Below are 12,199 nucleotides of genomic sequence, written 5' to 3' on the forward strand. Positions count from 1 at the left end.
GAAGCCTTTTCTGTACAGCTGAGCTTTATTGGACAAAAGTACAATATCCTGACACAATATAACCTAATATTAGACACCAGGATAAGCTGGTATGTAGACTATATTAATAACCCCTCAGATCTAATTATAGGAAGAAACATTAATTTAGGCTATATGTAATGGAATCCAATCAAGGAATTTATCTGCCTGAAGCCATTTTACATTTATGACAGATATGGTCTTTTATGAGTTCCTTGAATATTTAAGAAGGTAAATCTACCTTCTTGGTAAATGACAAGACAGTAACACTTAAGTCAAACATATGGAATTAATCGAGGCTCGGGTAGCCTAGGTGCAGGTTATTCAGCCTCCATCGCAGTTTATTGTTAAGAGCAGACGGCCATTTTCAAGTAAGGGAGTCTTCTCTTCCTCTCTCGCCGGGAGTCAGGGGGCGTGGTGCTCATTCATTACCTTATTAATTAATTCCAGTAATTTCAGTGTGGTGTGATTTTTATTCACACATTTTTATTGTAAAAACGTGTATGCAACAGCAGGTTTGCTTACTATGTTTACTTGGATATAGCCTGAATTCTTGTCACGACTAAAGTATGCAGCTATTTTGTGACAATGTTGTTAGCGCATATGACAACCTGCGTTACAATGTTACAAAGTCGATCATTTCAATGTTGCAATTCGTTGCTATATTTTAAGGCATCGGCAGATGGAGTACTAGCTGTCTGACTGGGGAGCAGACTTGGTTAACGCAGGCGCACTCATGCAGCCCTTCGCCTGGTTGCTATGGCTACAGCACAATAGGAGACGGGACAGGAGACTGTTTGAAAAAAACTGCAGGAGAGAAAGAGGGAGGTGGTTTATGCGAACCGCTTGACTGGACACCTCAGGTTTAACTGTATCATTGAAAAAGGAAAGGGGACTGACTGCAACTCGCCTTGATGCTCTCCACTACAAATCTGCCTTTTTGAAGGCTGCTTTTTTAATGCGAGTAGAGAGGGAAAGTTGTGGAAGCAGAATGCGAAATGAATGCACAAAGAAACTTTAGAATGTCGCCTGCAGGCCTATCACGTTTAGGCTTGCGGTAGGTTACAAAACAGAACTATCCCTTATGGGCGCCTGCAAAAATATAGTTTCCTTTAAACGACATGTGTTACACATCATAGGAAACTGGAACAATAGTCTATGTGGTGAGGTGGGCTAGGTGATCGCCACAGTGGAGCCTTCGTGGATATCGTTCGTAGGCTAGTCTACATAAGCACAGTTTTCAGGACATGATTGACAATAGGAGTTAGGCTATCTGAGTAAGGTCCTCCCCTCTTTCTCCACCATATTTTGTGAGTTTAGGCCCTCTCTGCGCCTCTTCCTTCTCCTTCCCTCCCTCTCTCCCCCTTTTCCTTAAGAATATGGAAATCACGCCCCCTTCTCTCTCTCTTTCTCTGCGACTCGCTGTGGATCCCTCACTCGCCCCTCCGTCAAAACCGTACGCGTACCGACGGCAAAAAAGTGCAAGCCGTCTTGACAGAGGAGAGGGGGAGAGAAAGGAAAAAAATAGGGTTGAAGGGGGTGGGGAAGAGGCAAACGTACGCATCAATTTGTACAGTCTTCAGCAGCAACCCTCTCCACGCACTGACTTAGGAGGGGAGCGGAGAAAAGGAACATTTCGGCATTATTGCAATGTGAACCTACCCGTACCTTACAGTGTATGCATGCACTCAATCCAGTCCGTGTATGACAACGTACAGTACAACCAAGGGACTGAAAGAAAAAGAAGAGTGGGAGAAAGGGACACGCTTCGCTGGATACCATAGGTAAGGAGAGGGGCAAAATGGATGCTTAGCCTATATTTCTAACGTTGGCCACGTTTGTATCCTTTCTTCTTCTGCTATCCTTTGTGCGAGAATGATCATATGTTGTGCTAAAATAATGCCCCAGTTAATAGGTTTTACCACGCACAAGACACGCATTCCTTACAGCGACGCGATCCAGTGACTCTGCACACAGAATGCCATTCGCCATTCTCTTCCCAAAATTTTCCTCCAAGATGTGGAAAAACAGTGAGAGGGAACACATAGGAATGCATGCGATCCGTCCTGCCTGGTCACCGTTGTATGTACTGTTGCACACGTCTAGCTTACTCGACCATCGGAGAACTGCTGAGAGAGAGAGAGGGGGTTGAGAGAGACGTGGCTAGCTCGGTAGTACAGTAGGCTCCAGCACAATCCAATCGCCCCTGCATGTGTATCAATAACAACAAGCAGGAGAAAGGAGAAAGAAGCGTTGCGGTGCTGGGCTGCTGTCGGTGATGTAACTGCATATTTGTTAGAGGGCCACAAACTGCGATACAGCGCGCATTTTTTTCTTTAGCAATTTATATTTTTCAGTGTTCCCCCCTCTCTCTTTCTCTCTCTGTGTTTGGTGGTGGGGGGGGGGTGTGCATACACATACGTGTGTGTGTCTGTCTGTCTGTCTTGTTAAGCACAGAGAGTGTGTTAAGACTTCCTTGCTATGCTGATCTGCTTGGCTATTGGTATGTATAGATGGAACCTGGCCAAGAACCAGCAAATGAAATTGTTGAATAATGGACAGGTACCTGCAAGATAGAAAGGAGGGGAGTATTTATTTATTGTCTGACATATTCCCTTGTCTGCTCTGTAATTGGTCCGCAAGTATTTACCTCATAAATACTGGGGAAGATGGGGCTCCAGATACAATGTGTGGATCTGCCTAATAAATGTTTGGAAGAAATAAAATATGTTGTGCTTGATGTATAACACCTTTAGTCATTGTGGGGAGAGAAGAGGCTGTGTTGTCCAATGGACCGCACTCAGTTATAAATAGATCACTCTATATGCAAAATTCATGACTTCTTGTTGTGTGTTTTATGTGTTCACTGGATTGGGTGTAAATATACTTCAGACAGCCGAAAAGCTGCGCTGAATGAGTTGTTTCGTTTTGTCCTGTGTGTGAGAGTGCCATATATAGGCCTATCCTCATTTAGAATGGATGAAGAGGGCTTGTTAATGTGCTGTAGTGTAACTGGAGTGAATGGCCTAGCCTCTTAAGCACGCTGTGTAGTTGGACAAATGCTCACTGTCTTTATGAATGAGAGTAGAGGATGCACTCGAGATACGTGTGTGTGAGTGCACCCGTGTCTGTGCGCCTCTCTCTGTGTGTGTGTGTGTGTGTGTGTGTGTGTGTTTATGTTTTTGTGTGTGTTTATGTGTTTGTGTCTGTGTGTATGTGTGTGTGTTTCTGTTTCTGTGTGTGTTTATGTGTTTGTGTGTGTGTGTGTGTGTGTGTGTGTGTGTGTGTGTGTGTGTGTGTGTGTGTGTGTGTGTGTGTGTGTGCATGGCATGTACAGTGTGCCATTGAGTCTTGGCCATTAAATCTAGTTTAGCCATGTGGTCTTGTAGACTTACCCTTTCTAAGAGGCTCCTCAGGAGACTGTGTTTGATGTGGGTGAGTGCTGCATGCGCTCCGTATTGAGCTGCAGTGCATTATTTTTGCAGTGGCCCAACAACTGCCTAAGCCCGGTATACCTTCCAGACCAGCTTGCCTGTGTGTGTGTGTATGTGTGTGTGTGTGTGTGTGTGTGTGTGTGTGTTGCTTTGGGTAGGGGCTTCGTACATAGAAAACTCTGATAGTAGTAAAAGCTGATGTCCATGTTGATCATGGTGTGATGTGTGTGTGTGTGTGTGTGTGTGTGTGCGTGTGCGCGTGCGTGCGTGTGTGCGGCGTGCGTGCGTGCGTGCGTGCGTGCGTGTATTTCAGGTCTCTTAGGCCCCTTCCAAACACAGGGGTCGGCTCTGATCTTGTTTTTGAAAATGGCCGCAGGGAAGAAATGGACCACGTAGGGTGGCGACAATGAAAACCCGAACTCACAAAGAATCGGTGAGAACCCTCCCTCAGATCCTCCTCCACCGTGTGTGTGTGTGTGTGTGTGTACATGTTTGGGTCACAGTTGGCTCTGGCATTGAGTTTAACCACAACAGCTGAAGTAGATGTGTTGATGTGTAGTCTTTACACATATGAATTCATCAGCCTTGTACTGACGGGAATAGTTTGTCACAACCTCGTTTTTCCTGATTTCTTCCCCCCCTCATCGCCAATCTGACGGTGCCCCCCTCTGCCACCTTGGGCCCTGGGTGCAGATGCCCATGCGCAGTGGGCGCAGGAGGGGGGGCAGTGAGGAGAGGAGGGGTAGGCGCCCTCACCCCAGCCCCTCTCGAGCCGAGCGCAATGACAGGCAGACGGTAAGTCGCGCTGTTTCTCTGTTTCTCTGTTTCTCTGTTTCTCTATGGCTTAGGAGGGGGAAGTGGGGAGGTGAAGATCTTATAACTGTGCCTGGGTGTGTGTGTGTTGTCACCTGTGTGTGAGCTTGTTTGAATGTGTGTGAGTTTGTTTGGATCACGTGATTGCTGCACAACATCGCCTGCCTGCTCTTAACACAGATTGATGTTCAAAGGATGTGTTGTGTCTGGCTGTGTCTGTGTGTGTGTCAGTGAGTCCGTGATTCATTCTGGGCCTTTGTGGCTCCTGCCTGCAGAATAAGGTTGCCTACTGGGAACTGATTAGAGCTGTTTTGCCTTTTAGCAACGCACGTCTGGCGAAGAACTGCCAGTCAACCGCTTCAATTGTAGATCCCAAGGTCACGATTCGTCCGAGAGTGAGGGGGAGGAGCTTGTTCCACCCCCAAAGAGACAGAAAGTACAGGTGATAGAAACGGAAAAAGACGTTTTGAGATCACAATTTTTAAAAATATTTTTTTGTCACTTTTTCATTGTGTAAGCGTATTATATTTTGGTTTCTGCATCTAGGACTCTGTTTCTTCTAATCCCCCACCTTCAACCCATTCCACCGACACCTCAACTTCAGCCCCGCCTCCGTCCTCAGCACCCAACCAATCACGAGAAAGTGACAACGAGGACGGCCAGTCCCAGGGCAGCAGGAGCTCCGTTGGCGGAAGCTTGGCCAATAGCAGCAGCAGCCTGAGTAGCGGGCGGGACATTGACCAGGACAATCGTTCCTCCTCCCCAAGCCTGTCTGCCTCACCTCTGGCCAGCCTAGACTCAGAGTCCGACTCGCCCGACTCCCCGAAGCATGGCGGCGACCGGGAACGCCATGACAAAACCAAGGAGAGTGCCGCGGCCAAATCGGGCACAGAGGAGCGGAGGAGTGCCACCCGGGCTGCAGCCGAGGAGGCCGTGGAGCACAGGGACGTCGACAGCGCGATGGAGGATGTGGCTCCCCTGAAGCCATCGGCCTCACTGGCCCCCTCCCTCCGAGGGTCTGTGGAGATCCTGAGCGAGGGCAATAGCAGCAGTGGAGGCGGCAGGAAGTCCTACTTTTCCCTGGACTCCAAGCTGGTGACCAAGATGGACTACACTGGGCCTGGGATGGCCGAGGGTGTGCACGCTAGCAATCGGATCAACTCCAAAGCGAACGCTCAGGGCGTGAACAAGGTGGTGGTGGGAGGGGTCGAGTTCCCCCACGGCACCCCCAACGCCACCCATCCTCCACCCCTGCCCCCTCCACCTGCTCTCAAGCCCCTGGAGGTGGGGCAAAACCTGCCTGGGGACTCCAAGGGAGACAAACTGGACAAGGGTGACAAGTCGGCACCTCCATCCCTTCTGCCCCAGACCAGCCCGTTGCCCCAGCAACAGCAGCAGTCGCAGCCTGTCCCTCCCCACTCTCACCATTACACCCCCACCAGTTGGCCAGGAAACGCCACCTCCAGTTGCCCCGGAAACTGGGGCTACGCTCGTTACCCCGGCAACCATCACCCGCACCCCCCAGTGCAGCAGCAGCAGCTACCCTCCGTCTACAACCCCCCCTCCTCCTCCCGCCACTCCTCACACCCGCCATACCTGCCCCACCCCCACCGGGAATACCTGCCCAGGTATGCAGGTGGCGCAGCGGAGCGGGGGCAGGGGCAGGGGCAGGTGGAGAGAGAGAGGGGGGTTCGTGAGTTTGGGGGAAGGGGGGAGATGGGTCGGGAGTTCCCCATCGGTATCAACATCAGCAGTGGAAACAGCAGCAGTGGCAGCAACAGCAGCATAAACAGTAACAGCAACATGAGCACCTGTGGAGTTGGGGGGGCCGGTGGCAGTAACGGTGGTGGTGGTGGTGGTGGTGGTGGTGGTAACCAGGCCAGGGACTTTGGGAGCCTGGCAGGGGGCCAGAGCCGCGAGTTCAGCGGGCTGGGCCCTCAGGGAGGGGCGCGTGACGGCCCCCCAGGAGCAGGCGGGGGCAGGGAGTTTGGGTCGGGTTTCAGAGACAGGGAGAGAGAGAGGGAGAGAGAGAGGGAGAGGGACACAGGGAGGGAGTTTCCTGCTCCCAACCAGCACCAGGGCCAAGCCAGGGACTTCGGCCCTGCGGGGGCAGGTGTGCACGCCAGGGACAAGGAGGGCAGGTGGGGGGAGTTTGTGGGGCAGCTGCGAGAATCCGGGGGCAACGGTAACCCTGGTAATAATAGTAACATAGCAGCGGGGAGCGTCAACGCCCCAGCAGGCGGGCTGGCCGGACTGAACCGAGACCCGCCGCGCTCACCCCAGAACAGCAACCCAAACCACCCGAACCACCCTGCCCATGCGTCTGTGCCCCCACACACACAGGGTCCAAACCACCCAGGCAGAGACTACCCACCTGCAATGGACGCTCCCCACCAGCACCCACAGCAGCAGGCACAGCAAGGGCAGCCCTCTCAGGCCCCTTCCTCTGGAGCAGACCCACACCCACCCCACTATCTGAGAGAGTACCCTGCCCCGGGGTCAAAGGAGTACCCCCCTAGTGCCCCCCCCACCAGCGCCGCTCACCAGGGTGGAGCCAGAGAGTACCCCAGCCCTCCAGGCATGGCCCAGAACATGGGGCGTGAGTATGCTGGAGGAGGGCCAATGCCCCACCCGCCCCATCCACACTACCAAGGTCAGCCCGGCCTGCCCCTCCAGACTCGGGACCGAGAGAGGGAGAGAGAGGGTGGTGCCCCCCCACCTGGACATTATCACCACAACCGAGCCGGACCCCACCCTCCCGCACTCTCCCCTTCCACTGGAACTTATGGACATCCACCTGTTCCTTACCCTCCCCCGCCTCCCCCTCCCCCCACCTCCCACTCTCAGCCCCCACCCCCATCCGGCCACTCAGCCAATCATGCTCGAGCAGGACCATACTCAACGACCAATCAAACGCCCCCGACCCCACTCTCCCCTCTACCTAGCCCCTCAACCAATCAGATGTCTGGGATCCCCCCTTACCCGTCAGCCCCTGCTTCGACAGCCAACATCCCACTTCCTGCCACAGGCGTGGCAACTTCCTGCTCCTCTGGATGCAGGCCCTCTCCCTATCATAGCACTTTAAATAGTCACGGCCCTTACAGTAGCGCTTACCATGGCAACAGTCACAACGTCAATGCCATGGTAACAAACAACAACAATGCCACCAATGGTGGTACCCTGAACAACAATACTAACAGCACACACCTGCAGTCCCTCTCTCCCCAAAATCCCCTGAAGGTCCAGCATGGTTCACACGGCCCCCCTGGTGGTCCCCCAATGGCCAATCCTGTGGGTTCAGATGGTCCGCACGATGCAGCAGTTGGCTCCTTACAGCCGCCAGTCATAAAGGAAGAACCCATGGAAGACAGAGAGGAGACTGACAGCCCGCCCCCTGTCCTAAGAAGCCCCTCCCCTGAGCCAAAGCCTGTCGACATTCCAATCCACGCCAGCCAATCAGCTCGGTAAGACAGCATGGGTGTGTGTTGATGACAGATTTAGTCTTTAGTTGTGTTTCAGGGCATGGGTGTGTGTTGATACAGCTTTAGTCTTTAGTTGTGTTATATACTGTATAGATATAGATGTGTGTGGATGTGGGCAAGTCCCACAACTTTTTTTACTTACATTAGTCATACAACAGTAGGTCCTGAGAGGGTTGTGTGTATATATATTTAAAATATGGTGGAAACAGCTTGAATAACTTCCCCACTTTTTCCCCATATTTTTACTTGCTTTGCATAATGGATTTGTGCCAGATTCCGCAGCTATTTCCATGGTAACAGTGAAAGTAAACAGAGTGCTCAGCTCTGAGGCTAAAACCTCAGCTATGCTTTTACCAGCAATGTCATTGGCTCTTTTTAATGCAGCAATGTCATTGGCTCTATTTAATGCAGTGACATCATTGGCTCTTTTTTAATGCAGCACAGAGCTTCTGGTAACAGATCCACCATGTTAGTGTTCCTCATCTCCCCCAGTCATTCCTCCCAGATGAGTTAGTCTCCTCCTGTAACGCCTGTGGACTGGTTTGGTCTGGTCTTTGGCACCAGTTCAGGAGGCAGACCAGACGTCTGGGAACCGTAGGGTTTTCGGTTTGAGTCTGGCTCCTGCGAGATAGAGTGTCCTTCAGCCGCGCGGGGCTCTGAAACCCAAAACTGCCCCCGATGGCCTGAAATCTGGCCCTCAAGCAGCCATTTCTGCCACTTCCAGACAGACAGGAGAGATCAGGAAAAAGGAGGCTTCTGACTGATACAACACCGATACACAGTCAGTACAGCTTTAGTGTCATGGCCATATGATCAGTCAAGCACTACCGTAATTTCCCAACTATTAGCCGTGGCTTGTACATTGATTTTGCAAAATTTCTTCAGCTATGAGGTTAATACACAGGGGCAGTTAATATGGAATTAATATGGTTTTGTTTCTTTTAACTCGCATAAAAACACTGTCCTGCGGCTTATACGCAATGCGGCTAATACACACTGTAAGCAGGATACAGCAGTGGATGCTAATGAGGATGATGATGATGAGAACGATGATGATGAAGATGATTTCCATATTAACTTCCATTTTATTTGTTAAAAGCAGATTTTACTTGTTAAAAGATGATAGTAACAGATCAGAGCAGAATAACATTACTGTGATAATTATCGGTAGCTGTGACTAGCAAGGGAATCATGCCGAAGATGAGGGAAAAGCATGATGATGATGATTATGATGATGCCAGTGACTAGGGAGGGAAAGTATTCTCACCGCCCCCTGTTGGTTTTGTTCCTAACGCTGAGCAGAATGATTGAAATTATCCATAGGGGTGTTTTGAAAAAAAAAAAAAGATATCTCCACATCGAAGTGAAATGGCTTCCATATCATATGCTTTGGAATAATCTCGGTAACACTTTACTTGACAGTATTGACATAATAGTAACATGACAATGTCATGAACACATGACACTGTCATCATGACACATGAACCCTAATCCTAACCTTTAACCCTAATCCTAACCCTAACTTGTTATGACAAAAAATGTATGACACAGAAGCGTTATGTCATAAATGTTTATGACTTGTTTATGACACGTTCATGACAGGGACATGTCACTCTTATGTCGACACTATCAAGTTCAAGTTCAAGTTCAAGTAGTTTTATTGTCATGTACTTATAAAATTAATTATAAGTAATGAAATTCTTAAGCTCAAGAGCCAGCTCAACTTAAAAGAGTAAAATTGAAAAGCAGTAATTAGGAAGGTGTATTTTGTGTGTGTGGGGGGGGGGTATGTTGTGTGTCTGGGTGGAAATAAACATTTCATCTGGGATGAAATAAACATTTCATCAAGTAAAGTGTAACCATAATTCTCTTTTGATTCGGATCATACATCATTGGGGGCAGCCGTGGCCTACTGGTTAGCGCTTCAGACTTCTAACCGGAGGGTTGCCGGTTCGAACCCCGTCCAGTAGGCACGGCTGAAGTGCCTTTGAGCAAGGCATCTAACCCCTCACTGCTCCCCGAGCGCCGCTGTTGTAGCAGGCAGCTCACTGCGCTGGGATTAGTGTGTGCTTCACCTCACTGTGTGCTGAGTGTGTTTCACTAATTCACAGATTGGGATAAATGCAGAGACCAAATTTCCCTCACGGGATCAAAAGAGTATATATACTTATACTATACTTATACTTTTTTTGGCCCCAATATAAAGTGCTTTGAGTTTTTTTGTAACAAGGTCATATACCGTTGCGTATGATGTCAACAGTAGAGCTGGCAGTAGGTCTTAAGTGTCAATGATAATCAAGCTAACCAGGCTTTAAAAAAGGCAAAATGTCATTTGAAGTTTTTGCAGTTAATAGATTATGATTGTAAATACAATAAAAACTATTTCTGGTCGATACATACTGACAGGGCTTCATAATATCCCCAGTAGGAATGAAACCACTTGGGGCAGGTTTTCACTTCCCCTTTTTACGGTGAGGATTCCCATGATGTAAATAATGATGGCCATTCCGATGATTATGGCAGATTGGAAGATGATCACAGTGATGATGATGATGATGATGATTCTATTGACGCTGTGAGATGGGCTCTCTCCCTCTTAGGTTCCACAGGGTACTAGACCGAGGCAGTGGGAACTCCTGTGCCCGCAGCGATGTTCTCTTCGTTCCACTGGACGGTTCCAAACTGTGGAAGAAACGGAACGAGGCGATTGAGCGCGCCAGAAGAGAGGTGGAGCAGCGGGCCAGAGACCTGAGAGAGAAGGAGAGGGAGAGAGAGAGAGAGAGAGACCTGGAGAGGCAACTCCAGGTGAGCTTTGAGGGATTGAAATGAGAGGGATTGAAGTCTTGTGCCGTTGTTAATTGTTTGTCAATAAGAGAGCTCTGCCTTTCAGTTTGTTTATATCCCCATTTTCCCCTTTTTCTTTTTGCTTCTCCTCTTTTTCACATCTCACTCTTTCTTCTGTTTCTCTCTGTCTATTTTATATCTCCCACTCCTTTTCTCTTCTCTCTCTCTCTGCTTCTATCTGTTTTCTTCACCAACCTCCTTCTCTACTCTCGCTCTCCATTTCTTCTGCTTCTCTCTATCGTCTCTCCCCCTGCTTCTCTCCTCTTTCTCTCTTCCTTCTGCTCCTCTCTATCGTCTCTCCCCGTCTCTCTTCTCTCTCTTCTTTTGCCCTCTCATCGCCGATCCCCCGCTTTCTCCCTATCTTCTTTCTTCTGCTCCTCTCTGTTTTCTCCCTCGACCTCCACTCTCTTCTCTTCTCTCTTTTTCTATCCCTCTCTCCTCCTAGTGTCAGCAGAAGGAGAGCGCCAGCAGCACCACTGGGGTGTTGGGGGCGGGTGGGGCTCGTCCCAACACCTCCCTCTTCTTCCCCACTTCCTCCTCCATCCTCCTTGACCCCGGGTTTGTTCTCCGCTCTCTGCTGCGGAATGGGCTCCACGGGCTCTCCACCACCAACACCACGCCGCCCACCACCCGACTCATGTCCACTCCCTCCACCACTCCCACCCTCTCCACCCCTCCTCTTCACTTTACCTATCCCAAGACTCCCTGCTCCTGGTTCGCATGGGGGCCTCGACGGGGTGGGTGGCCCACAGGGGGCCCTGGGGCTGAGCCTGGGGCTGCATTGACTGACACGCTGCCCGCGCACGCTGAGTTTAGGCCTGCCCCACGCCATGTCGCCTCAAGGGCGGGCCGGGCCCAGCCCGCCACTACCCCCCACCTGCACCCAAGACACGCCACCCGCACGCCCACCCCCACGTCCACCCGTCCTTCTTCCTGCCCCAGTTCCAGAACCCGGCGCTCGGCCACCCGCACCACCTGCCCGCCGACGCCACTGCGCGCCATTTTGGCCTCCCTCGCACGGGCGGCGTATGCCTGAGGGGGGGGCTGGGATATGATGGCCCACGGGCCCACGGAGGGGGCCGGGCACATGGGGCGGGCATTTAGGGCATGGGGGTTTCACACACGCTGATGGCCCGCCCGTGACCGCATGAAGCCCGGCTTCGAGTTCAAGAGCGAGGAGCGCGTCTACCCGGCGGGCGCCATCACGGAGGCAGCGCTGTCCCTGTCCCATGCACACACACACAGCCACAGCCACACACACCCGTTGCTCCTGGGAGCGGGGGCCGCGGCCGGGGGGTCCACAAGTGACGTGTCGCTTTACGGCACCCCACCTCCGTCCGGACCACCCTCCCAGAGCCTCCCAAACACCCCCCTTTCCACACCGGCTGTCCGTCACCCAAACCCCACCCCCCAGGCCATCACAGCCCAGCCCTCCGCCTCTATAGTCCCACCCACTCTCCCTACCCAGCCCCCACCAGTAGCCTCCCAAGCCACACCCACCCCGACAGCCCCTGCCCAATCTACACAAGCCCCTCCCTCGACTGCCCCTCCCATTGGCTCAGTCCTGCACCACCCCGCCCCTCACCCAACTTTCCCAAACATTAACCC

The 12,199-nt window shown here is 51.4% G+C and overlaps 1 protein-coding gene across 1 annotated transcript in view; it reads left to right on the plus strand.

Moving 5' to 3' along the window:
- The first annotated feature begins 798 nt into the window (after positions 1-798).
- atn1 (atrophin 1) overlaps positions 799-12,199 on the plus strand; it is a 16,455-nt gene continuing 5,054 nt past the window's right edge. Inside the window, exons 1-7 of the mRNA XM_048260591.1 lie at positions 799-1,802; positions 3,766-3,885; positions 4,146-4,247; positions 4,588-4,707; positions 4,812-7,729; positions 10,348-10,552; positions 11,037-11,085. Of these exons, the coding sequence (XP_048116548.1) occupies positions 3,859-3,885; positions 4,146-4,247; positions 4,588-4,707; positions 4,812-7,729; positions 10,348-10,552; positions 11,037-11,085 (3,421 nt within the window). The 5' untranslated portion in view covers positions 799-1,802; positions 3,766-3,858. The remainder of the gene's footprint in view (positions 1,803-3,765; positions 3,886-4,145; positions 4,248-4,587; positions 4,708-4,811; positions 7,730-10,347; positions 10,553-11,036; positions 11,086-12,199) is intronic.

This window comes from Alosa alosa, chromosome 13, assembly GCF_017589495.1.
Source record: "Alosa alosa isolate M-15738 ecotype Scorff River chromosome 13, AALO_Geno_1.1, whole genome shotgun sequence".
Classification (NCBI taxonomy): domain Eukaryota; kingdom Metazoa; phylum Chordata; class Actinopteri; order Clupeiformes; family Clupeidae; genus Alosa; species Alosa alosa.